This window comes from Erpetoichthys calabaricus, chromosome 9 (assembly GCF_900747795.2).
Source record: "Erpetoichthys calabaricus chromosome 9, fErpCal1.3, whole genome shotgun sequence".
In the NCBI taxonomy this organism is placed as follows: Eukaryota; Metazoa; Chordata; class Cladistia; order Polypteriformes; family Polypteridae; genus Erpetoichthys; species Erpetoichthys calabaricus.
Genome location: NC_041402.2, coordinates 181492612 through 181519374, shown reverse-complemented (window position 1 = coordinate 181519374; position 26763 = coordinate 181492612). Strand labels below are relative to the sequence as shown.

The 26763-nt window shown below is 42.1% G+C and overlaps 1 protein-coding gene across 1 annotated transcript in view; it reads right to left on the bottom strand.

Annotated features, from left to right (window-relative positions):
* The window catches only part of gpr107 (G protein-coupled receptor 107), a 194725-nt gene extending 173708 nt beyond the window's left edge, over positions 1–21017 (bottom strand). The window contains exons 1-5 of the mRNA XM_028808533.2: positions 20892–21017; positions 8419–8541; positions 8202–8252; positions 4727–4815; positions 2347–2474 (exon numbers count right to left, since the gene is read on the bottom strand). Coding sequence (XP_028664366.1) covers positions 2347–2474; positions 4727–4815; positions 8202–8252; positions 8419–8541; positions 20892–21002 — 502 coding nt within the window. The 5' untranslated portion in view covers positions 21003–21017. The remainder of the gene's footprint in view (positions 1–2346; positions 2475–4726; positions 4816–8201; positions 8253–8418; positions 8542–20891) is intronic.
* Positions 21018–26763: the final 5746 nt, after the last annotated feature.

The window sequence follows — 26763 nt, the reverse complement described above, 5'->3', positions numbered from 1 at the left end:
GGCTTCATAAGCTCTTTTATGTTCCATGGTGTACTTATCCCAAAACATCATCTTTGAATGTTGCAAGACTTTCGCCTTGTATGTAGATCGGGGTAATTACATTCATTGCATTCCTAGTCTGAATCACAATCTGATTGTAACATCCGCTACGTGCCCTCTTTTAATTGCGAGAAGCAGATATATATAGCCAAATTCTCGCGCTTCGTTGTGGCGAAGTACTGCTTTTAATTTAATCGCTCCCTTCTCAATTGTTTAATGAATTTTTTGTTCTTCGCTGTTTGCGGCGCCAGAGTTGAAGCCCCTAACGTTGCGGTCAGCAAGTCGGCTAACATCCGCCATGTGCCATCTTTCAGTTGCGAGAAGCAGATCATAGAATGGTTTTAATAGTTTACTTTCAAATAATGCAAAGAGTATGCGACACGTGTTTCTCCCTAATTCTGGACTCATCAGGCGTACACACTCATTGCATCCGCTCTCGGGAATCAAATCTCGAACATCAGCGCCAGAGGTGAAGCCGCTAACGTTGCGCTACGCCGTGTGGTTCGTTTATACCTTGTGTCTTCTCATTAAACTTTTATCTCGCGAATATGTTATTGCAATCCGCAGCGGGAGCGTTTCTATAAACTTAATTTAAACTTACGTTTTACACCGTGCTTTTTTCCCTTATGAAGATGCTTGTATGCTTCACTCGCTCGCTTCTTATTGTTTTGCTCCCTTCTCAATTGTTTAATGAATTTTTTGTTCTTCGCTGTTTGCGGCTCCTCCTTCATTTCTCCCTACTGCGTTCACAGTCTTTACACGTGATTACGTGGGAGGCGTAAGGACGTGACACTCAACTCCTCCTCCCACGGCCATCGAGCTGCCGTCCATTACAGTATATTGTGAAAAAAGAGGTTCCAGTTATGACCATTACGCGTTGAATTTCGAAATGAAACCTGCCTAACTTTTGTAAGTCAGCTGTAAGGAATCAGCCTGCCAAATTTCAGCCTTCCACCTACACGGGAAGTTGCAGAATTAGTGATGAGTCAGTCAGTCAGTGAGGGCTTTACCTTTTATTAATTAGTATAGATAATATATGGACCAAGCAGTTATATGGGAATAATGTATTTTTTCTTTTTAACAATATTTTCATCTTGATTTTCATTCTACTTTTTCAGGTGTTCTAATTGTTTAATTCATCCATTATTTACTAATTAGTGGGTCGGACGCTACAGGTAATTCTTTTGCTCTCACGGCTCGGTTTATGCTCTGATACACATTGTGAATTGTGGGACCATATTCAGACAGGTGTGCACCTTTCGTAATCATGTCCAATCAATTGAATTAACTAAAAGTGGACTCCAAACAAGATGAAGAAACATCTCAACAATGAACAACAGAATAGGATGCACCTGAGCCAAATTTCAAGTGTCATAGCACTTGTGTATAGTGATAGTGCAGCTTTTTCATTTATAATACATTTGTACAAATAATTAAAATCCCATTGTCACTTTGTCATTGTAGGGTTTTGAGTGTTGACTGATATGTGGAAAAAATGAAGTGAAAAGATTTTAGCATTAGGCTGCTACAGAACAAAATGTGAAAAAAAGTAATGGGCTCTGAATACGTTATAGATGCTCTGTAGAAGCACTAGGTATTGTGGAGAAAAGTGCATTCAGTTCTAGTCGTGGACTTGAGAGGCTGTCCTGTTAAAAAAGGAAATTAACTTTTAAATCCTTGAAACAAAAAATGAGCAACTAATTCAAATATCTTCAAAATTCTCAAAGGCATTAAAAATTAATTCAGGAGAATTACTTCAATTAACTATTGCATCACATAAGCAAGGATGGAAATTAAGAGGAAGCAATTCAATAAACGTAACCAGAAAACATTTAACTCTGATGATGGCTGGCTTCAGAAACAACCACGGTACTTAGCAGCCACTGACAGAGATTTACAAATTTCTTAATAAAATATTACGCCGGCCCAGTTAAGCAAACAAGCCTAAAGAACTCAAAAAAGCTCTCACCTGCCCTTAAAATCTCTTGTATTGTCCACTGGACTGTAGATAGGGGCAGACTGGCACAGCTTTCTATGATTTTAGGGACATCATTTTTTTTATGTCAACAAACTAGCAAATTGAGATAGGCTCTGTCCTCCCATAAGCCTAAAATGGATTAAACAGATTTGAGAATGTTGTGATTTTAATGAGGAAGTATTTAAAGGAATCTTTATTACTCCACCCATGTGATTGTATGGCATACATACCCACACTCAACCTTTCTTTCAGTTGTAAGATATTGACAGCGTAAATAAGGAATAGATCAATGGCAGAAAAAAGGCATGAAGATGCCAAACAACACACACCTGGAGTCGGATCGCGTGACATGTCATTTTTCTTCTTCTTCTCCTTAAGAGGCTGATCCCAAGACACATTTTTCCCTGTGACGATACGAGGCAATTTGGTGTCATCTGCAGAAGTCTTGATTTTCACACTGTAACAAAACAATAAATGTTTGTAATAACCAGAAGCCTAAAGTGTAAAATTGTAATTAAGGTCAAGACATATGAGCCAGGCAGTGACATTCATGTCTCTGGTGACTCTTCCTATGAAGTCTAGGATTGGGAGAGCATGGGGGTCATGAGGTCACTGGAAAGGGGTGTGTGGCGCTCCCGATATCTATGCAAAAGGACGAAGGTCCAAGTCTTTAGAGTCCTGGTGCTTCCTGTCTTGCTATATGATTATGAGACATGGCTGCTATCTAGTGACCCGAGATGAAGACTGGACTCCTGTGGTACTGTATCTCTCCAGAGAATCTTTGGGTACCACTGGTTTGACTTTGTGTTGCTCACGGAGTCCCTAATGAGGCACATTACCTGCATTGTGAGGGAGCGTCAGTTACGTCACTACGGCCATGTGGCGTGTTTTCACGAGGGTGATCCAGCTCGTAAGATCCTCATTGTTGGGGACTCGAGTGGCTAGACCAGGCCAAGGGGTCGCCCATGTAACACCTGGCTGCGCCAAATAGAGGGTAATTTCCAAAGGGTGGGACTGGACCGCGTGTCTGCCTGGGGGGTTGCTAACTGGGATCCTGAGCTGTTTTGTCATGTGGTGGGTGCGGCAATGCACTATAACAGTGCACGCTCCCCAACTTGACTTGACATATTTTAAGCAATGAAAAATCCTTCAAGACAAATACAGCACCTCAAAACCCATTTTATTTTGCTTCACAAGTTTAAGACACTGCATGACAAACTGAGAAATGCATTCAATTTCGAACAAATCTTTGATCATTAAGCATCCACTTTAATAAATCGAAACATATTTGTGTGTCCATAAGGTTGCTGTATCTCCGTAATGCCAACAAATGGCACATCACAAACATACTGCTTTTATGAATGTCACACCAAATGGCATAACAGAGACATATGCATTACCTTTGTCATTCCAACAGATTGCACATTACAAACATTTGCAGTAATGCATTTTATTACTACAAATGTTTGAGATACGCCATCTGTTGGAGTAACAACTGCTATGCATTTTATTACTACATGCATTACAAAATACATTCCAACAGACGGTGCACTGCAAGCGTTAATTCTGAGGTGTACATTGATCACTTAGAGTTCAACCCGCCTTACACAAGAATCACAGCTATTCCACCTCAATAAAATGATAAGTGTCTGTCCAGTTGCTATGTCAAGACAAATACAGTATATCAACACCCATTTTATTTTGCTTCACAAGTTCAAGACACTGCCTAACAAACTGCAAAATACAGTCCAGTTCTAACCAGTCTTTGAGCATTAAGCATCCACCTTAATAAAAGGAAATGTGTGTGTGTGTCCATCTGGTTGCTTTGTCTCTATCACCAAACGATAGCATAGCACAAACATTTTTAGTAATACAATGTGCTGTATTTGTCATTCCAACAGATGGTGCATCACAAACATTAACACTGCTTTCACAGATCTCATACCAATTTGATTACAGTGCCATCAATAAAAGTGGGATAAAGGCAAATTTTTACTTGATTTCCCCCTCTGCTCCCGAGTTAAAAATTACAGATGAAACTATTCAGATGGGATTAAAGTGCACACTGCAAACTTTAAATTAACGGTATTTACATATATTTCAGTCACAGCATATATAAATGACAACACTTTTTCTAAATGGTCCCCCCATTTCAGGGCACCATAATGTTTGAGACATAGCAATGGTGGGTATATTAAAGCCGTCCTAGTCGCATATCCTTTTCTTGCAATGACTACTTGATGTCTTCAATTCATTGACATCACCAGGTGCTGAGGATCTTCTCTGGTTATGCTCAACATTATGGTGCCCTGAAATGGGGGGGACCATGTAGAAAAAGTGTTGTCCTTTCTAAATGGTGTCACCAAAATGTATACAAATACCCTTAAATGAAAGTCTGCAATGTGCACTTTAATCACATCTGAATTATTTGATTTGTAAACTCTGGAGCAGAGGGGTAAATCAAGGAAAATGTGTCTGTCTCAAGCATTATAGAGGGCACTGTATAACAGAGACATAATCATTGCATGTTGCATTGTAAACATTAACACATTGATTATTTGGTTTTCAACCTATCTTAAACTGTTAGCATTGCTAGTATCTCCTACAGGCACAATCAAACATTTTTACTTTTGTTAAGTGATTTAAGACAAGTATGCTTTCTTCTTTCCATTTCTTGAAAAGGAAATATTCTTATTGTTGGACACTTACAAACCACTGCTAAAGTCCAGCAACAGAAGTGTTACTGAAACATCATTGCTGGGGAACTTCTTTAGGATACAGTAATCGACATCTTCATCCTGAGGGGAAACAAAACAAAGAACTCAGTTAAGAGAGAACAGACAATATCGCCATGTCCCTGAAGGCTCGTTTTCAGGTGCCTTGAGGTAATGTCTCTGATGTGTAGCTTGGTATGCTACTCCTGATGGCACTGCGAAGTAACTGATGAGGGGGACTCTCTGTATAAAATCAAGACTGGTGGACTGGAGTCTCTCATCAGTCTAGCCTGACCACAAGTCACGTTTATATCATGGTGAAAAATCAACCTCTTCTCTCTTTGTCAGAGGTTCCTGTGACTAGCTTATTCTCTTAACTCTTCTGTACTAATACAGCTACCACCACACGGCCAATCTACTCAAATTCTGCACCCATGTTCAATCAGCCAATTTTCTTGGAATGTGCCAGATACACAATCATTTTGCACTGTAGTTGATTTTCTGCTTGACGAATAGTCTTTAGCACCCACGGCCTGTTCTCTGCAAAAGACAATATTTAAAATATAGTTTGATTGAATAATTGAGAAAGCAGCTGCAATGCCTAAATGTCAGCCTGCCATCCAAAAAGTGGCCAGTGGAATTTATACGCAATCATCCAGTAAAAATCCAACATTTCTGAAATGATAAAAGTAGGAAGAACACGCTGGATCTTCTACTGTGCAGTACTTACATTTAGTTCGACAGAGCCCAGGAATACAATAAAAACAAGGCAAATAATTTAGTAACATAACATTTTCAAACCTGCTTAAGCTGAATCACGCTTCCTGATGGGGGCTAAGATCAATGTGTAGTACAATGTTGTGAAAAAGTATTTGTCCCCTTATTAATCTCCTCTGATTTTGCATATTTTACACAATAAATGACCTGAGGTCTTTAAAGAAAATGCACTATTAGAGAAAAAGAAGCTGAGTGAACATGCAACAGGGCTTTAAATCATTACTATCTTTATCTAAGGAACAAAGTTATCAAATACGCCTATCACAACATACAAAAAAAATTAATTGCCTTCATAGTTTCAGTACTTGGTCTCCATACTTTTAGCAGCAGTAACTTCAGCTAAATGCTTCCTACAAATTGGTATCAGTCATTTTCACTTTTCCTTTGTCTCTTGATAGGAACACTAACCTTAGCCAAGGCTAGAGAGGCCTGCAGCTCTATGCATGCTCTTCTGGGATCCTTTGTGACTTTTTGAATGAAATGTTGTTGTGCTCTTGGAGTAACTTTGACAGACTGGCCTTTCCTGGCAAAATTCACAACTCTTCTAAATGTTCTCCATTTGGAGAAAATGGGTCACACTGTACTGTAGTGCAGTGGCGGCCAAAAGCCTTAGCTTTGTAAACCCTTCCTGATTGGCAAGTTTCAACAACCCTTTTTCTTCATTTCTTTAACAATTGCCTTTGATCGAGGTATGGTGTTCTTCTTGAAACTCTGTGGTGTCTACTTCACTCTCATGGTAAGGGCTCAGCATAGGATGAGGTTTACATTTAACAGTCAGCCGAGTCCAATTATCGGTTCACTTTGGTCAGCTGTTTGAGAAATAAAAGGGCAATTAAGTTTTTTTTTTTACATGTACGATGCAGGTGTTGGATACCTTTTTTGACTTAAACATATTAAGTAGCAATTTAGAAATTTTGTTTTATGTTTATGCTGGTTTCCGTCATCTAATATATTTTGCCTAAAGATCTGAAGCCACTAATTGCAACAGAAATACAAAAATAGTGGGTATCAAGGAAAGGGAGAATACTTTTTCGCAGAGCTGTAAATCATTTTCAAAATAATTTGGTGCAATGGGAAAAACAACAGGCAAAGAAATTAGAGATAAGGCATTATTATATACCATAAGAACATAAGGAATTTGACAAACGAGAAGACCATTCAGTCTTTTGGTCGCTTGTTAGTTTAGCTCACAATTAAGCTGTCTGAATATCTCAGATCCAGATACTTCTTAAAGGATGTCAAGGTTTCTGCTCCAATTACATGGCTTGGTGATTTTTCTAGATTCCCATGACTCTTTGCGTAAAGACATCCTTTCTGGCTTCAGTCCTAAATGCTCTTCCCATTACTTGAAGAAATATAGCAAAACTAAGAGAATGACACTTTTTAATTGATTTTTTTTTTTTTTTTTTAAAAAGGTACTCCATTAAGCCCAGTGCTAACAAAATCTATGCATGGGATGTAAGTTACAGGTGAGGAAAGAGCTGAGGAGACTTCGTGCCAGCAAAGCAGTGGGTCCAGATGGAGTATCGCCACGACTGCTGAAGGTCTGTGCGCTGGAGCTGGGGAGTCCTCTACAGCGCATCTTCAACCTGAGCCTGGAACAGGGGAGAGTCCCGAGGCTTTGGAAAACATCTTGTATCACCTCAGTCCCAAAGGTATCACATCCTAGTGAGCTGAACGACTTCCGGCCTGTCGCTCTGACGTCACATGTGATGAAGACCATGGAGCGGCTGCTGCTGCTTCACCACCTGAGGCCAAAGGTACGCCACGCCCTCGACCCTCTGTAGTTCGCATACCAGGAGAAGGTGGGAGCGGAGGATGCCATCATCTATATGCTACACCGATCACTCTCCCACTTGGACAGAGGCAGTGGTGCTGTAAGAATTATGTTTCTAGACTTCTCTAGTGCCTTCAACACCATCCAACCTCTAATAAAATAATAGAAAATGATTCCACTGCTATACACTTTTCTAATTCTGACCTTACAAAACAAACAATGCATTAACTATCACAAAAAGTGGCCACACTCACAGACCATAGCAAATCACCCTAAACATTGCACTAACTGTCAGCATGTTCACAGACGACATCATTATAGAAAGAAATGGCTGATAATACGCAGGTTCTTTAAAGAATTACATTTAAATTCTGTACACAGTAAGATTCCAAATATACAAGGGGAACTGTGACATTTAATATGAATACAGCAGCACAAATGTTTACTTGCCACGGTTTACCATATACAGCGCAGGAGTTTAAGGAGGTATGATCATAATGAAGTGTCCGCCCTGATGTTAAGACAGCAGAATGAAAGAACTAGAGTGGTACGGTGGCACAGTGGTAGCGCTGCTGCCTCGCAGTAAGGAGACTCAGGTTCGCTTCCCGTGTCCTCCCTGCATGGAGTTTGCATGTTCTCCCAGTGCCTGCGTGGGTTTCCTCCGGGTGCTCCAGTTTCCTCCCACATTGCAAAGACATGCAAGTTAGGTGGATTGGCGATTCTAAATTGGGCCTAGTGTGTGCGTGTGTGTGTGTCCTGCGGTGGGTTGGCACCCTGCCCGGGGTTTGTTCCTGCCTTGTGCCCTGTGTTGGCTGGGATTGGCTCCAGCAGACCCCCGTGACCCTGTGTTCGGATTCAGTGGGTTGGAAAATAGATGAATGGATGAAAGAGCTAGATTATATTGCATAGCACATACCAAATATGTTGAGAATCCATCATTACTTGTTCTGTCCAGGCTAAAGCCAAGCTAAAAAACAAAAAAAAAATGGACAGAGTAAATAGGAGTAAAATGACAAATATGACAAAATGAGCAGCTACAATGTCAAGCTTAAACAGACGGCATTAAAACACAAAACAATACAAACTCAACATTGTTATCCTATGAACACAGGCAGCAAGACAGAGATGCTTACCGTAGAACTGTCAATCTTGGAAATCTCTCCCCCAGACATTGAGAGTTTGCTCACGTTCACAGCCATGTAGCCATCTTTAAAGAAGCCAAAGGTGTTGAGGTGGACCTTCTGCCTCACGTCATCCTATGGGGTTAAGAAACACAGTGACGCAAATCACACATTAATTAAAAATGTATCTTTAAATTATGTGGTAATATTTAATTTCTGTTTTGCATTAATATGAAGTTTAGAATTATTTCAGTAAAATGTCATTTTTAAATGAATACTCTGTGTAAACAGGACTGCAGAATTCATAAGGGAAGGCCTGCATTGTTTTTGATTGTGTGTATTTAGAGTGGACTTAGACAAGTGCATTTGGACAGAAGGCTTAGTCAGCGAGCATATTTGAGTTTTAATGAATAGTCAAGAGGGCTTTTGGGAGTTATACCAACATAAAAGAGAGCACTAATACAGTGCCATGACTATTAGATTATCTGAGCTTAAAGCTTTTACAAAGTAACCAGTGTGTGCTTGTAAAAATACCTTTTAAGTGAACATGTTATGGAATTTAACTACATAGTAATAATCAAAGTGATTTCACTGACAAGTAACAAGACCACTTAAATATCAGTTGTCTGGTTACTGCTGATGCAACTCATAGGCTCTTTACCAGTACTTTTCCAAAACGATTACAATATCAAGTCAGAACTAGGGGTGTGTGATATTGGCAAAAAAATATATCTCAATATTTTCTGGGACTTCAACGATAGGGCGGCACGGTGGCGCATTGGTACCACTGCTGCCTCGCAGTTAGGAGACTTGGGTTCGCTTCCCGGGTCCTCCCTGCGTGGAGTTTGCATGTTCTCCCAGTGTCTGCATGGGTTTCCTCCTATAGTCCAAAGACATGCAGGTTACGTGCATTGGCGATCCTAAATCGTCTCTAGTGTATGCTTGGTGTGTGGGTGTGTGTGTGCCCTGCGGTGGGCTGGCGCCCTGCCCGGGGATTTGTTCCTGCCTTGCACTCTGGGATTGGCTCCAGCAGACCCCCATGACCCTGTGTTAGGATATAGTGAGTTGGAAAATGAATGAATGACTGACTGACTGACTGACTGACTGACATTGACGATAACAGTAATTAGAAGATATTTTGCACTTTTTAAAAACGTGTTTGTAAAAGTCTTATTGATCTAGCTTGGTCTTGTTAATAGGATAAATAGGATATTAATTGTAGCTTACTAATGAGATTAATGGGAACAACAGTTAAGGAAAACAGGTCTTATTTATGTACTTAAAACTGAAGTAAAATAACACAACAACATTAAAATCACTCAGTATTACTGAGATGAAACAGTGCAAGGCGGGGTAAATCACTTCAAAGTGGCCTAAAGGATTTATGCAAAAAAATTCATGAAGACAAAACAAAATTAATAAAATTATTATATGAGCATTTTAAACACTTACCCTTAATGTAAACAAGATATGAACCCAATGGGAATAAAATACTAATCATAATTAAACTACAGAGCATGAACAAGTACTGAGAAAAGCGCTATATAAATGTAATGAATTATTATTATTATTATTATTGTCTGAATAAATATAGACTGCTGTGCTGTATGGTGAATTGTGCAGCATACAAACAAGACCAAAAATCTAACATACTGTGCTATTGTGTAAAAATCCAAAGTTCAGCCTGGAAAAAAAAAGTAAACTATAGCATTTATAAACAAGTTCTGCCTAATACTGCATAATGATATCAGAAAAAAATAAATCAATTGTAAAATTCTACTGAGAAAACTTGAAGAGTTGTGACAGAAGCACCAGTGTACTCACAGCATCAGACTTCAAAGCAGCACAGTTAGCGGTTACAAAGTTTCCTCCGATGTTGAAAGTCCTCTCAGAAGGGCTGATTGAGGCAGAAAGGCGCAGGTACTTTTTTTTTTTTTTTTTTTGCAAGTTTCCCCAATATGCCAAATGTACTTCTTTTTTTTTTTTTTCCACCACTCGCGTGGATTTACATCACTGTCCACCTCCGGTATCATCAAGAAGCTCTTGATCTCTTTTTCAATGGCAGTGTGCAGAGACTCGCCTTCTCTGAATTCATTTTATCTTTTTCTTTCTTTTTTGTAAATAGCTGCTAAAATACGTTTTTTGCTCCCTCACTTGTGTCATTGTGTCATCACCTGCTTCAACTTCTGCAGCCATAGGGCCAGATGGAGCAGGGTGAGGAGGCAGGGATCTGTGCGAGTGTTTTAAAATAATGACAGAATAAAATGTGCTTCTGAATCGAGGACGAAAAACCAACATGGTTTGTGAAATAAAACACACCTGGTAGGTATATGCTTCTTACGGAAATAGAAATCTGTTTGAAAAAAATTAGGTAATTTGATCAAATGGATTTTTTTTCTTTTTTTTTTTTTTTTTACAGGACTCCGTACTAGATCAATTGCACTTTGCAGATGGTGAAACGAGTTAGTTGTTGAGAGGTCTTTAATGTCAAACTATTTCTTACATAGTTTGCAGATTGCTGCCTTTTACCACTAGAATCCCTGAGGCCTACGAAAACATTTGCAATGAAGGGCCACCTTAAATTCCCTCGCACCTCTGCATCAGCGTCTTTGTTTTTCAAATGTCTCAATCAGCGCAAGCAGCCTACTATCCCAACCCCCACTGAGGCAGCTGAAGTCAAGTCAGATGCAAACTTCTCACTGCTGAAGTCTCTTTATCTAGGTGTGAGGCATCTGGAATTGTACAGGATAAATTATATATCGTTATTTGGAAAACATACATTTCATGTGTGTTCCGTGTCTACAACGATCTGGGTAAATGTAGGATCACAGGAAATGCGAGGCAAGAAATGTTGAACATATAACTAATACAGAAACTTTTTCCACGTTAAAATAATAAAGACAAAATGCTGATGTGAAGTGTATAATGTGTGAAGACTGAAGTCCAAATATCAAATAAATAACGCTTTCACAAGCATATGTAAGCATTTGTTGGCTGTTACCCCCATTACTCTTCAATCCATTGCAACCCAAACCATGCCTACTGGAAACCAGGGGCCTCATGTGTAATGCCATGCGTAGAATTCAGACTAAAACATAGCATATGGACAAAAACAGAAATGTGCATACGCACAAAAAAAAAATCTAGATGCATAAATCTGTACGTACACCAGCTTCCACGTTCTTCCGCTACATAAATCCCGGTCAGCGTGAAATGTAACACACGTGCATGCGCCTGCCTCCCCACCCACTCTCCCTTCAGAATTACGCCTCTTGAATATGCAAATCAATATGGTGGTGGTGATTTCGAACTGCAAAGATCCAAGGTGCTTTCGTTAATCATGTCTAACAGTAGACAAGTTTTGAGGAACTGACGAAGTCTCCTAAAAAACAGCCTATTAGACATATAAATGTGTATCATATGTGCAGAGAGTGCATTGCACGTTTTAAAAATAAACAACCTGATGTAAGGGAAAAACTTCTCCTTGGCATCAGATTATACATTGGCATCTGAAAGCATCAATGGATGAATGGTAAACGTGAACAATTCGTTTTTGCAGGACAGGGCTGTGGAGTCGGAGACAATTTTGGGTACCTGGAGTCGGGGTTGGAGTCGGCAAAAATGTACTGACTCCGACTCGTAATAAATTTAAATTGTCATGAAAAAAAATACAGCAAGTTCAAATGTCCCATTTCACAAACAATAGTCATAATTAAGTACTTCTCTGATGTAAGAATAAGTTCAGCTGAGCTATTATACAACCTGCCATTCACATATTGTAATCTAGATTATGGTACATTACAAAAAGTGTTTTTCATTTTATTTCAAATATAATGTGTTTAACAAGTTCATTTGAGTGTAAACAAGTGTAATGATGCAGGTGGAGGTGTGTGCTATGGCCTAATGTGTGTTCAGGGATTCTTGTCTTTTGTTTAAACTGGCCAATATGGTAGAGTCAACTTCCAAGCCAGTAGTTCTGTGGTTAAATGATGTGTATGTTGCCTTGCTTCAATCAACATGGTGTGAGGGATGGCCGGGCCTGTCATCCCGGCCAATACCCCCAGGCCGCCAGGTGGAGCTCTCCCTTTGGCATAGAGGTTCCCCGAATTCCAGCAGGGCCTCATGGACCTTGTAGTTTTTACAACCAGCCCTGCTGGATACCATGGGGACCTCCAGGAGACGCTGTAGGGAGGCTCAGGGAATTCTACATGCCCTATAACCTGGAAGTACGTCATAGGCAAAGCGACAAGGGAAATGACGTGCTTCCGAGATGAAGAAGAGGATTTTTATCTGACCCGGAAGTGATAGGAGATCACATGGACTGAGGGATTGGAAACACTTCTGGGTCAGGGAATATAAAAAGACTATGGGAAATCCCAGACGATGAGCTGAGCTGGGTGGAAGGGTGGCAACACGTCTGGGAGTGGAGGATTGATTAGTTATTGTGTAGTTTATGAGTATTGTAGAGAGAAGGGTGCTTTGTGCACTTATTTGTTCAAATAAATATTATTATTATTGGACTTTTATCTGGTGTCTGACGTCTGGTCTGAGGGTTCAAAGTGTCACGGGGACCCTTAAAACTGTCACAATGGAAAATACATTAGCATATTAAATACCAGGGAGTCGGAGTCAGAAGTACTGGAAACTAAGGAGTCAGAGTCAAAGGATTTATCTACCGACTCCACAGCCCTGGTTGCAGGTGCTGTGTGTTCTCTTAATTGTTCAGCATTACAACAATAGTGTAGGAGACAATGTAAGCCTGAAAGGAATGGCAGCTATAGTCATAAAAATATGAACTTCAAAAAATTCACTTGAAATGAACAGTGAATCACACTCTGTCAAGAAGACTGCCGTTAAGAGAGCGGAAACGAAGAGCCACGGGAGATGCAGATTTCAGCACTTGATGGAGACCAGCCTCGACACAGACGGGCAGACACCAATGTTCAAACACCACCACACGTTTACTTACAACTATATACAAAGTATTCAGTCCCACACACAACCCAGTGCCCCTGCACCAAACACCCTCAGTCCAGGCCTCTTAATAATCCTGTCCTTTCTTCACTGCCTCCACTCCTCTCCTCCGAGCTTCGTCCACTTCCACCCGACTCCAGCTAACGAATGGAGGGAGGCGGCCCCTTTTGTGTCCACCCGGACATGCTCCAGGTGCCCCTTGATGAGCTTCCACCACACCAGGAAGTGTCACATGTTTCCGGGTGTCCCTGGTAATGCTTCCGCCAGCACCTCCGGGTGTGGCGGAAATGCTGACATCCAGCACTTCAGGGTCTTCGGGGCACCCCCTGGCTGTGGCCATGGGCACTTATAGGGTTGGGCTTCCAAGCTCAGTTGCCGTGGCCCCCACACAAACCAGGGCAGCTGCCCTCTCATGGTCCGGAGGAGGCCTAGTCCCTCTCCCGGTCCTTCTCGGCGTCCCGTGCACAGCCCCCAGCTGCCCGCCACACACTCAAAACACCTGAATCAGCAAATCTGACTAATAACACCAGTAGAGGCACAGACGAGGCTGCACAACATCCAACCTTCAAAAGGAATAACTAAAGAAATTGAACGTGACTGTCTAACTGGAAATATAAATAATATGCCGTGACAACACGGCATACCCATAGGTCACAATGCTTCTCTAAACTCGACTTGCTGTTGCAATGTCATGTAGTGATACAATAGTTAAAATGACAGAAAGATATCATAGCAGACAGAGGCATTTCTCAAACCTGTGGAGCCCAGAAGCTGTGGTGGTCTTGTTGAGAATTTTGATCAAGGATCAATGTACTGCATTATTAGTTTTCCTGTTCTTAGCTATGAAAAGTCTAGGCCTGAAACAACTTTAAAAGGACACCATTTATTTTGTAAGAGAGGCCTCTTGCTTGCCTGTCCTTCTTACTTGCTTTGTTTTGTGTTGAGTTTCTGCCAGAGGAGCTGTGAGACGAGGTCATCATGCTCTCTGAGGAAGCAAGCAGGCAAACTTTGCTTTGAAAAATGCAGGAGCAGAACTTTTTTAAGACAAAACAAACTGCATGTAAGGCCGTTGCCTGTGTGAGTAAAGGGTAAGCTCTTAAGCTAGCGTATAAAACATATAAGCAATTAAATGGCATTTAGCAGCATTAGAGCTCATCAATACCTTAGGCCAGGGGTCCTCAATCACAGTCCTGGAGGGCCGCAGTGGCTGCAGGTTTTTGTTCCAACCCGGTTGTTTAATTAGAAAGCAATTGTTGCCAATAATTTCATTTCATGACTTGTTGGTGCTTTAACTCTGCCATGTCAGGTCATTCTCATATTCTAGATTTTTTTTCCCTTTCTAAGGATATCATCCAAATGATTTGAAGGCTAAAATGGAGGAGTAATTCTCAGTCCTTCACTTTTTTCTCTTCACTTTCCTTCCAAGTATTTAATTAAACACAATAGTGCAAGATAAATACACACAGGTGCAAATGGTAACAAGCTAAACGGAGAAATGCTGGTCTCTTTTTCATGTTATTGCTATTTATGAGCGATTAAAAACCAAGAATACAGCTGTTTAAGACTAAAATAATCGAGCGAGACAACTAAAGTGAAACAAGCGTTACTTGAGCAATAAGAGCTTCTTATTAAGAAATTGAGTTGGAGCAAAAACCTGCAGCCACTGCGGCCCTCCAGGACCGTGATTGAGGACCCCTGCCTTAGGCAATAAAATTAAAACTCAATGTGTTATGATTATTAGTTAGTTTGAGCACTATAGGGGCTTAAGAGTTGATTATTGAAAGTTGCGGGACTTTTTCCTGAACATGTGCCATTGATGTAAGCAGTAGCTTGGCCTCTGTCAGACCACCGGGCAGCTATGTGCCATGACTTAACAGCGCTGCTGTCTGCATTCATGGGCTTTTATATTCGCATGCACGTATATGTTTTACAGTAGTATTTACGTTTATATGGCAATGTTTCTTTATACAGCTTAGTGATAATAATAAGATATAGTAGCACATATGAGTGAGCTTAAAGAAGCAATTGTTAAAGTCTTGTCTTTTTTCTTTTCAGCCAAGCGTGAAGCACTGTGTCATGTTGTTCGCAGCTTGGCCCTCATCAGTGAAGCTGTGCGCTGGTGCCCACTGGCACAGTTGCCTGTTATGTTAGCCTTAGCCTTACAGGATGCTGGTGCAACAAGTAATCATTTATTGAATTATTAATTAGGCAGTCCAGTTTCCATACATGGGCCCTTCTGATTTCAACTCAAATGTTAAGAATTGAATATTTAAGAATTGATTAACTGAAAGGCCATTTATCTTAATAGCTCAGGATTAGGCTGTAAGAATGAAGGAAGGTGTAATCAGGAGATACTTATCGCCGGATGGCAAATATGTCCTGCCAGCAAAAATATTATTATGGAAAGAAGACTGTTATAGGGATGTCTTCAGGGGCAAGAATATTGTTATGAAATGGTCTGGAACATCAGGTGTTTGTTATTAATAAAGGTGTTGAGTGGGGACAACATCACGGGAAGCTCTATACAGTAGATATTGGGAAACTAGTCTGGAAAGGGGGACATTTGGAGATAAGAATTGTAATATATTCAAGACTCTCTGGACACTCGGGGCTCACTTCATGAATGGAGACAGGCTTTATGTGCTCTGCAATTGTTTTCTATGCTGTCCAATAAATTCTTAAATTCTGACCGCCTTTCTGAAGACTCTTGTTTGTTTTTTCTGAGATTTCTCCACAACAGTCTACACGTGTGTGTCTGTCTGTTTCCACAGTTGCAGCGCTCGTGACAATGTGCAAATTAATTATGAAGCTTCAGTTACTGTGTGCTACTCAGCCCATGAATACATTTAGTTTTTATATTTCTTCCCGTCATCAAGTCTTTTTATTCATTATCTTTTGCTCTCTCTCTGAAACCCCGGCGGTGGTCTACAAAGCACACAGCCTGAAGGAATTGGGGGGCGGAGTTTGTAGAAAGAAGCACTGTGGGCGGAGCCTTTGCAGAGCAGGATTTTGTTGCCATTCATTACACACTTTTTTTAACGGGTTGTCCCCAGATCTCTTGTCGTTTGAGAATCCTGTCTGGCCCTAGCAAACCTAAAACTAGTATAATTCTTGCTGTATGTTTATTTGTTCATTTTTTATCTGTTGCTATTACCCAGCAATTTCCTTCAAGTTTAATAAAGTTTCTATCTAAAATGGAGGTTCTGTTATGCAGTGTGTAAACAGAATACGATATACAGTTTGGTCCATAAATATTTGGACAGAGACAACGTTTTTCTAATTTTGGTTCTGTACATTACCACAATGAATTTGAAATGAAACAACTCAGATGCAGTTGAAGTGCAGACTTTCAGCTTTAATTCAGTGGGGTGAACAAAACGATTGCATAAAAATGTGAGGCAACTAAAGCATTTTTTGAACACAATCCCTTCATTTCAGGGGCTCAAAAGTAATTGGACAATTGACTCAAAGGCTATTTCATGGGCAGATGTGGGCAAGTCTGTCGTTATGTCATTATCAATTAAGCAGATAAAAGGCCTGGAGTTGATCTGAGGTTTGGTGCTTGCATGTGGAAGATTTTGCTGTGAACAGACAACATGCGGTCAAAGGAGCTCTCCATGCAGGTGAAAGAAGCCATCCTTAAGCTGCGAAAACAAAAAAAAAACCCATCACCCATCCGAGAAATTGCTACAATATTATGAGTGGCAAAATCTACAGTTTGGTACATCCTGAGAAAGAAAGCAAGCACTGGTGAACTCAGCAACGCAAAAAGACCTGGACGTCCACGGAAGACAACAGTGGTGGATGATCGCAGAATCATTTCCATGGTGAAGAGAAACCCCTCAACAATAGCCAACCAAGTGAACAACACTCTCCAGGGGGTAGGCGTATCGATATCCAAGTCTACCATAAAGAGAAGACTGCATGAAAGTAAATACAGAGGGTGCACTGCAAGGTGCAAGCCACTCATAAGCCTCAAGAACAGAAAGGCTAGATTGGACTTTGCTAAAGAACATCTAAAAAAAACAGCACAGTTCTGGAAAAACATTCTTTGGACAGATGAAACCAAGATCAACCTCTACCAGAATGATGGCAAGAAAAAAGTATGGAGAAGGCGTGGAACAGCTCATTATCCAAAGCATAGCACGTCATCTGTAAAACACGGTGGAGGCCGTGTGATGGCTTGGGCGTGCATGGCTGCCAGTGGCACTAGGACACTAGTGTTTATTGATGATGTGACACAGGACAGAAGGAGCCGAATGAATTCTGAGGTGTTCAGAGACATACTGTCTGCTCAAATCCAGCTAAATGCAGTCAAATTGATTCATGATACAGATGGACAATGACCCAAAACATACAGCCAAAGCAACCCAGGAGTTTATTAAAGTAAAGAAGTGGAAAATTCTTGAATGGCCAAGTCAGTCACCTGATCTTAACTCAACTGAGCAGGCATTTCACTTGTTGAAGACTAAACTTCAGACAGAAAGGCCCACAAACAAACAGCAACTGAAAGCCGCTGCAGTAAAGTCCTGGCAGAGCATTAAAAAGGAGGAAACCCAGCATCTGGTGATGTCCAGGAGTTCAAGACTTCAGGCTGTCATTGCCAGCAAAGGGTTTTCAACCAAGTATTAGAAATGAACATTTGATTTCCAGTTATTTAATTTGTCCAATTACTTTTGAGGCCCTGAAATGAAGGGATTGTGTTCAAAAAATGCTTTGGTTGCCTCACATTTTTATGCAATCGTTTTGTTCACCCCACTGAATTAAAGCTTAAAGTCTGCACTTCAACTGCATCTGAGTTGTTTCATTTAAAATTCATTGTGGTAATGTACAGAACCAAAATTAGAAAAACGTTGTCTCTGTCCAAATATTTATGGACCTAACTGTATATCGTATTCTGTTTACACACTGCATTACAGAACCTCCATTTTAGATAGATGTTGCCAACATAGTTGGCAAGACAACTTGAACATTTCATTTTACAGTTAACTGCACTTAATAATCACAATGTTAATATCAAGGGCAATTATTGTCAGTTATTAATTTTATCATAATCGTGACAGGGGATATCACACTACACAACTGGTGGTCACGGGGGCTGCCTGCGACTCGCCAAGATTAAGTAAAGAAAAAGGCAATGACTGAAAAAGTCATGCATTTTGATGGTGGGCTTAATTTGAGATTTTCAAGGATTACTACGGACCAGTGCAACCAAAAATAATAGGCATCAGTCAAATAAAATTATTTATACCCATTCTACCTGTCACAACTCAAATAACAAGTTCCTGAAGTGGACGGTTTCCAGAATGTTAGGATTTCAGAACAACCACCACCACAATTCTCCTCAACAGGTCAGGTCAGGGAGCACGCACTGGCACAGAGTGTTGTTATACCCACCACATAACAAAACAGCTCAGGATCCCAGTTGCCAACCCCCAAAGCAAACTTGCAGTCCCACCCTCGGGAAATGACCCTCTTTCTGCCACAGCCAGGTGTTATGTGGCCGTCCCCAAGGCCTAGTACAGTCGCTCCAGTCCTCAACAATGAGGATCCTGTGAGCTGGATCACCCTCGGGGAATTGCACCACATGGCCGTAGTGCCATAACTGACGCTCCCTCACAATGCAGGTAATGTGCCTAATTCGGGAATCCACGAGCAACACAAAGTCAAACCAACGGTACCCAAGGACTCTCTGAAGAGACACAGAACCAAAGGAGTCTAGTCTTCATCTCAGGTCACTGGATAGCATCCATGTCTTGCAACCATAAAGCAAAACAGGAAGCACCAGGACTCTACAAACACCTGGGCCTTCATCCTTTCCACCTTCACCCCTTTCCAGTGATCTCATGACCACATGACCACCACCCCCATTCTCTCCCATCCATCTACTGACTTCATAGGACGAGTCACCAGAGACATGAATGTCACTGCCGAGGTAAGTAAACCTCTCGACAAGGTGGACACTCTCTCCTCAGACAGACACACTGCTGATGGCCATGCCCAAGAGGCCATTAAAGGCCTGGATCTTGGGTTTTTATCAGGACACTCACACGCCCAGACACTCAGACTCCCAAGAGCCCGGATCAGAGCCTCCATTGACTCTGCGAAGATCACAGCATCATTGGCAAAGTGAAGATCAGTGAATCTTTCCTCACCAACAGATGACCCCACGACCCAGCCCAACACGCATGCAAGTCCATGCAAGCACTGAATAGAGTAGGAGAAAGAACAGTCCCCTGACAGACCCCAGAATCAACTGGAGAAAAATGCAGAGGTTCTTCCTCCACTCTGCACAGCACTCACAGTACCAGTGTACAGGCCGGCCATGATATGCAGCAACTTTGGGGGGAATCCCACAAAGTCGAAGGATGTCCCACTGGGAAGCTCAAATTATTGAGTCGAACGCCTTTATGAAAATCGACAAATTCTGCAAAGAAACTCTACGGATATTCACACTTGCACTTCACGAGAACCCTCAGTGCCAGGATGTGGTCGATGGTAGACTTCTTAGGTGTAAAACCTGACCTGCTGGTAGGTGAGCAAGTGATCACGAATCCTATTGAGGATGACCCTAGCAAGGCACAAAGAGAGTACTGTTATCCCCAGTATTTGTCACAATCCAAATGATCGCCCTTCCCTTTTCAGAGAGGGACGACAAGTCCAGTTTTCCAGTCTAGTGAAGTTCACCCCGAATACAACAGATCCCTGCAGCCTTCCCTACCGTCAGCTGGTTCAGCACCTGTGCAATCTCAGTGAGACTGGTGGGGTTCACAGCTAACTGGAGGTTCAGCCTCAAAAACCGTGGACCCTGAGATATTCAACATCCTAGCCGGTGGGTCAGCTTTGAACAGTTGCTCAAAGTAGCCGGATCAGCGGGTCACAACTGCAGTGTCATCCGTTCCATCACCTGTCCTGACTGCAACACAACAACAAACAAAAAACTGAACACGTAATGTGATGACACTTCGATGGTTCAGCGAGAAGCGATTTACTAGCAAACGACGCCTGGAACAGGAGTGTCCTGTTACCTCAGCGTTAACTTCCTTCGGCGTTACAGTTCAATGTAAATATTCGTAAACGAAATAAACCCGATGAAGTCATCCGTTAACCTGAATCTAGCAGCCCGCTTTGAGAAGGGGTGATTTTTAGTGTAAATCAGTAAACAAACTCGCACTCGTCTCCATGTAAAGCAATGCAAGCTTTCGTCCACCGCAGATGTTTAAACTTAAAACCGCCATGACTCGTCTGTGTCATTCACCTACAAATGTTACGGATTTGATCTTACTCTACATTTATCTTTATATACGGTACTTATTTTCACGTGTTGTCATAGCTGACAGTGAAGGTCGAGATACTAAACAAGATGTCAAGCGGCGGCTATTCTACTGGGGGGGGGGGGGGGGGGGGGGGGGGGGGGGGGGGGGGGGGGGGGGGGATTAATGCCCTGTGATGATTTATTAAATAAAAGGCAATGCCGCGTCCGTTTCTTCGTGGTAGAAAGAAAGGCTTACCTTAAGAACGAGGTGGTGAAGCCGAGCATCACTCTGTCCGAACAACTGCAATAAATAAAATAGCAGCACGGCACAAAATACCGAGCTCCCACCGTTACTTTTCGCTGCCATTTTACCAAAATTCCCACTTCCGGGTTGCGAGGGCGGGGGGGACGAAAACCAATAATACGACGGGACAGCGGAGTGGGCGTGGACTGTAGATACCGGGCGGCGTATGGGACAAAAATCCTCGCACAGCTGCGGTTTCTTTATCTAAAACACCCTGCATTCGCAGTTTAGCATTTCGGCTGTATTATAAATTTTCACCACTTCATTTTGGAGTCGCTGTCCTACCGTTTCCACTGTGCCGGTTCAGAATCTCATCAGTAGGCCTGGTTTATATACTTAACCGCGAAAAGCCGGTGCGCAGTCTGCGCTGCAAAGGGCGCATGCAGTGAGCGACCACAACACATTGTTACTGCTGCGGCCCTTTCGATCGGCGAGTTCATATTACCAACTGACAGTGTTTGGTGAATGTCACATAGCACACATTGTCACAATGTCACATTGTGAATTTGTCCTTGGGATTAATAAATTATCTATCTATCTATCTATCTATCTATCTATCTATCTATCTATCTATCTATCTATCTATCTATCTATCATAGCTAAGTCACAACAAAGGTCCCGGGGCATTCTTAATGTATAGGCACAATGGGCACTGGCCAGGGGACCACAATGTTTCTGATGCCTGTATGTTTCTGTTTTGCTTTCAGAACAGGGGCCCCAGTGCACTACTTTGCCCCCGGTGCCTGTGATGCTGTTAAGACAGCCCTACTGGAAGAAGAAGTGAGTCAGTTATTGCTGACTTTAAGAGGAAGAAGAAGTGACGCTGGAGTGTCAGACCTGTTGACCAAAAACAGTGATGGAAGGGCAAGTGTAATATTCTCATGAGGAGGGGATCTACATGATGAGCTGATGCATTTTGTGTTTTGATGACCTTCTGCGTCTTAGTCAGTCCATCGTTCATCATTCTGGCACCCAAGTAACCAGCCTCACCATTTTGGATATATGGCTGTTGTGCTTGCTGTGTAGGAAGAAAAATTTTCACAACGCAAGCAGGTCCGTGCCACAGAATTTGATGTCATTTTTGCACCTCCGCTTCAGGTGTAAACTGGGTTTGGGGTCACAAATACCACTGACAGGGTTATAGAGTCACTAGCTGTGCTACCTGATCTGTTATGGCTAACCTCCATACTGACATCACCCTGTGATGTCTGAGAACTTCACTCATAGTGATGGCTGCCTAAATCTTTTTTTCATTGAAGCCAGCGGAGCTCTCAGCTGAAACAAGGTCTCTGCTTCAAATGCAGTTCTCATGCTGAACATCATCCCACACTGTAAAAAATGTTTTGTTGGATCAACCTAAATAAATTACTTCACAAGGTAACAAGCAATTTAATTGATTTCTTTCAAATTTTAAAAAGTATTTGAGTAAACTTAATTCATTTGAGTTTGTTTTAACCTTTTCAAAAACTTGAATAAAAGCAAAAAATGTATTTAGCTCAAACCAAATTTCTTTAAAAACTCAATTTAACTGCGGTGGGCTGGCGCCTTGCCCGGTGTTTGTTTCCTGCCTTGCGCCCTGTGTTGGCTGGGATTGGCTCCAGCAGACCTTCGTCACCCTGTAGTTAGAATATAGCGGGTTGGATAATGGATGGATGAACTCAAATTAAAATTTTGTCCATTGCTGTATTCACTGTAATGCCAACTTAAATTCGATATATATAGTCACAAACTCGAGGCAGAGTCATATAAAGGTTTGGGGCAGCCACCCGTATAATTTGGTTACCTGGCTGCAAAGTTGCTTTTCAAAATAATACAACACTGATGTGCACAAAACCGAGTCCAAGCAGAACTGAGGGAACAGGGAGAAGGTGGAGGCTTTTAAAGGGGGAGACAGGAAGTGAAGTCAAAGCGGTCGGGCTCATGTACGTGTTCTGCCATTGGTGCGAGCCCGGACGTGACATCACAGGGGTCGGAGCCGGCAAGGGCTCCAAAGTGATTTTTTGCTTTAGACTAAATAGAAGAAGTTACATTAAGCAACAGCAAGGTTTTTCAATTTGAAGTAAAGCAAAAAATTATGTTAGGTGAACAAACATATTAATATAGTTCATTACATTCTACAAAGGCGGCACGGTGGCGCAGTGGGTAGCGCTGCTGCCTCGCAGTTGGGAGACCTGGGGACCCGGGTTCGCTTCCCGGGCCCTCCCTACGTGGAGTTTGCATGTTCTCCCCGTGTCTGCGTGGGTTTCCTCCGGGTGCTCCGGTTTCCTCCCACAGTCCAAAGACATGCAGGTTAGGTGGACTGGCGATTCTCAATTGACCCTAGTGTGTGCTTGGTGTGTGGGTGTGTTTGTGTGTGTCCTGCGGTGGGTTAGCACCCTGCCCAGGATTGGTTCCCTGCCTTGTGCCCTGTGTTGGCTGGGATTGGCTCCAGCAGACCCCCGTGACCCTGTGTTCGGATTCAGCGGGTTGGAAAATGGATGGATGGACATTCTACAAAAATTACCTTATATCAAAAAGAGCCCTTTTTCTCTTTTTAGAGTGCAGCACAAGTAAAATGGCTCAAGGGTCACGTCCTTGATCCTTCCTACATGGAGTTTGCATGTTCTCCCTTTGCGTGGGTTTCCACCAGTTGCTCTGGTCTCCTCCCACAGTCCAAAGACGTGCAGGTTGGGTGGATTGGCGAGACTTCCTGTGCTGTGCTTCTCATGCAGAGGCTCTGTGTGCTGGTTTATTATTACTTTTTTGTCGTCTGCAAGATCCCACAGAAATGATGGAGAACAGCAGCTGTGAACTAGTAAACAGGTTTTCGAGGAACAGATACTAATGCTTCACACTCGCTACAGGTACCTGAAAGCCCCTAAGGTACAACATAACATGGCAGGGCGTTCTGAGTTGGCTTCCTCTTCCAGCAACTGCCTGCTGGCATTATGTATCTGTTATACCCCTGCGCCTACTTAGGGAGCACCAACAAAAAAGAGCGACCACAACCACCTGAAGAAAGTCTTCAGCAGCCACCTGTGATGTTTGAATGAAAGCTGACCCCCCAACCTGCCACGAGACCCACTGCGTTGAATGCTCTAAGATGAAGCATTAAAAAAATAACAATAATAACATAAAGAATGACTTACAAATATTTATCTTCTGCAGAATGTCCATTGGGGCCTGGGTGGTCTTTTAGCCTGGAATCCCTACAGATTTTATTTTTTACTTCAATTCTATATTTAAGGTCTCTATATCTCTTAATTATTATCTATCTTATATATTTGTGTATTATCAAGTTTTTTGTATACAATTAATGCATTGTTTTCTTATCTAATTTTAATGTGTCTTTCTTTGCATGTCACTTACTTCTTTGACATCTTTCAGTTTCATTGTTTGTATGAACTGCGGTGGGTTGGCACCCTGCCCAGGATTGTTTCCTGCCTTGTGCCCTGTGTTGGCTGGGATTGGCTCCAGCAGACCCCCGTGACCCTGTGTTCGGATTCAGCGGGTTGGAAAATGGATGGATGGATGTTTGTATGAACTGCGGTGGGCTGGCGCCCTGCCCGGGGTTTGTTTCCTGCCTTGCGCCCTGTGTTGGCTGGGATTGGCTCCAGCAGACCCCCGTGACCTTGTAGTTAGGATATACTGTAGCGGGTTGGATGGATGGATGTTTGTATGAAAATGTGCTATAGAAGTGCAGTGTCCTCCATAATGTTTGGGACAAAGACACTTTTTCTTTGATTTCACCTTATGCTCCACAGTTTAAAATTACAATTCAAACAATTCAGGTGTGTGTGTGTGTGTGTGTGTGTGTGTGTGTGTGTGTGTGTGTGTGTGTGTGTGTGTGTGTGTGTGTGTGCTCGCCCTGTGGTGGATTGGCGCCCTGGCCAGGGTTAGTTCCCACCTTGCACCCTATACTGGCTGGGATTGTCTCCCATCAGACCCTCGCGACCCTTTTCATGACTAAGTAGGTTACAAAATGGCTCAGGCTCTGAGCAATATGTCCCTTGCCACTATGCTAGGTCCTCATTTCAAAACATTTGGTTTTCACAGTCTCAGCGGAGCAAGTGAAGCCATTAAAAAACACTGACTTCAGAGTGCGCTGTGATGATAAGAACGGAGCAGACACTTCACTACAACCATCTACGTCACAGGAGGCCGAACTTACACCCTCAAGGAAGTGTTCAGTTTGAATTGTGTTTTTGTGTTGTCTTTGAATAAATACTGCCTTCTCTGCTAATATGGTGTGTGTGTACTTCTCAAGCTACAGTCTGTGTGTGTGGAGTCATTCTGACAACACCATGAAACACTCACAACAAATCCATAATATTACAGTAAATACCTCTGTGGAGGTGCAAAGATATCCAGCTGAAATAAACATTGCATGGCTGGAGGACCCACTTCAATATTGGAAAAAACACAAAATGATTTACTTCAGCAGACGGTATCTCAAAAGGTCTAGTTATAGACCTAATACAGTCAAAAAAAATGTTGTTTCTAAACAAGAATGAAGAAAATCTTCATTCACCATTTGTTTCTCGGTTTAACCTGATGCTCCACACCCACAGGTTACTCAGAAACATCCACCGAGTTCTCCTTAGCCAATGCATTTCCATATTTCTTTGTAAACATAGTCATACTGAATGATGTGCTTGATCATTTATAAGTTTAACAGTGTTTCATTTAAAGGCCTTGGGAGAGATGGCAAATCATTGAGCAGGCTTAGTGGTATTTGTGCCTGTTCCACAAGCTGCCAATAGATGGCGCAGTGTTTGCATGAAACAAGAAAATAACCTTTTCTTGAATCAGTTTGCTAGAATGGTTCAGTATGTCCTAAAGCTTCAGATAGATAGATAGATAGATAGATAGATAGATAGATAGATAGATAGATAGATAGATAGATAGATAGATAGATAGATAGATAGATAGATACTTTATTAATCCCAAGGGGAAATTAACATATTCCAGCAGCAGCATACTAATAAAAAACAATATTAAATTAAAGAGTGATAACAATGCAGGTATACAGACAGGCAATATCTTTGTATAATTTTAACATTTACCACAGGTGGAATTGAAGAGTCGCATAGTGTGGGGGAGGAACAATCTCCTCAGTCTGTCCGTGGAGCAGAACAGTGACAGCAGTCTGTCGCTGAAGCTGCTCCTCTATCTGGAGATGATACTGTTCAGTGGATTATCCATGATTGACAGGAGCCTGCTCAGCGCCTGTCGCTCCGCCACGGATGTCAAACTGTCCATGCCTACAATAGAGCCTGCCTTCTTCACCAGTTTGTCCAGACGTGAGGCGTCCTTCTTCTTTATGTTGCCTCCCCAGCACACCACCGCGTAGAAGAGGGCGCTCGCCACAACTGTCTGATAGAACATCTGCAGCATCTTATTGCAGATGTTGAAGAACACCAGCCTTCTAAGGAAGTATAGTCGGCTCTGTCCTCTCTTACACAGAGCATCAGTATTGGCAGTCCAGTCCAATTTATCATCCAGCTGCACTCCCAGGTATTTATAGGTCTCCACCATCTGCACACAGTCACCTCTGATGATCACGGGGTCCATGAGGGGTCTGGGCCTCCTAAAATCCACCACCAGCTCCTTGGTTTTGCTGGTGTTCAGGTGTAGGTGGTTTGAGTCGCACCATTTAACAAAGTCCTTGATTAGGTCCCTATACTCCTCCTCCTGCCCACTCCTGATGCAGCCCACGATAGCAGTGTCGTCAACGAACTTTTGCACGTGGCAGGACTCCAAGTTGTATGGAAGTCCGATGTATATAGGCTGACCAGGACCCTATACATAATAGGATATATATATATATATATATATATATATA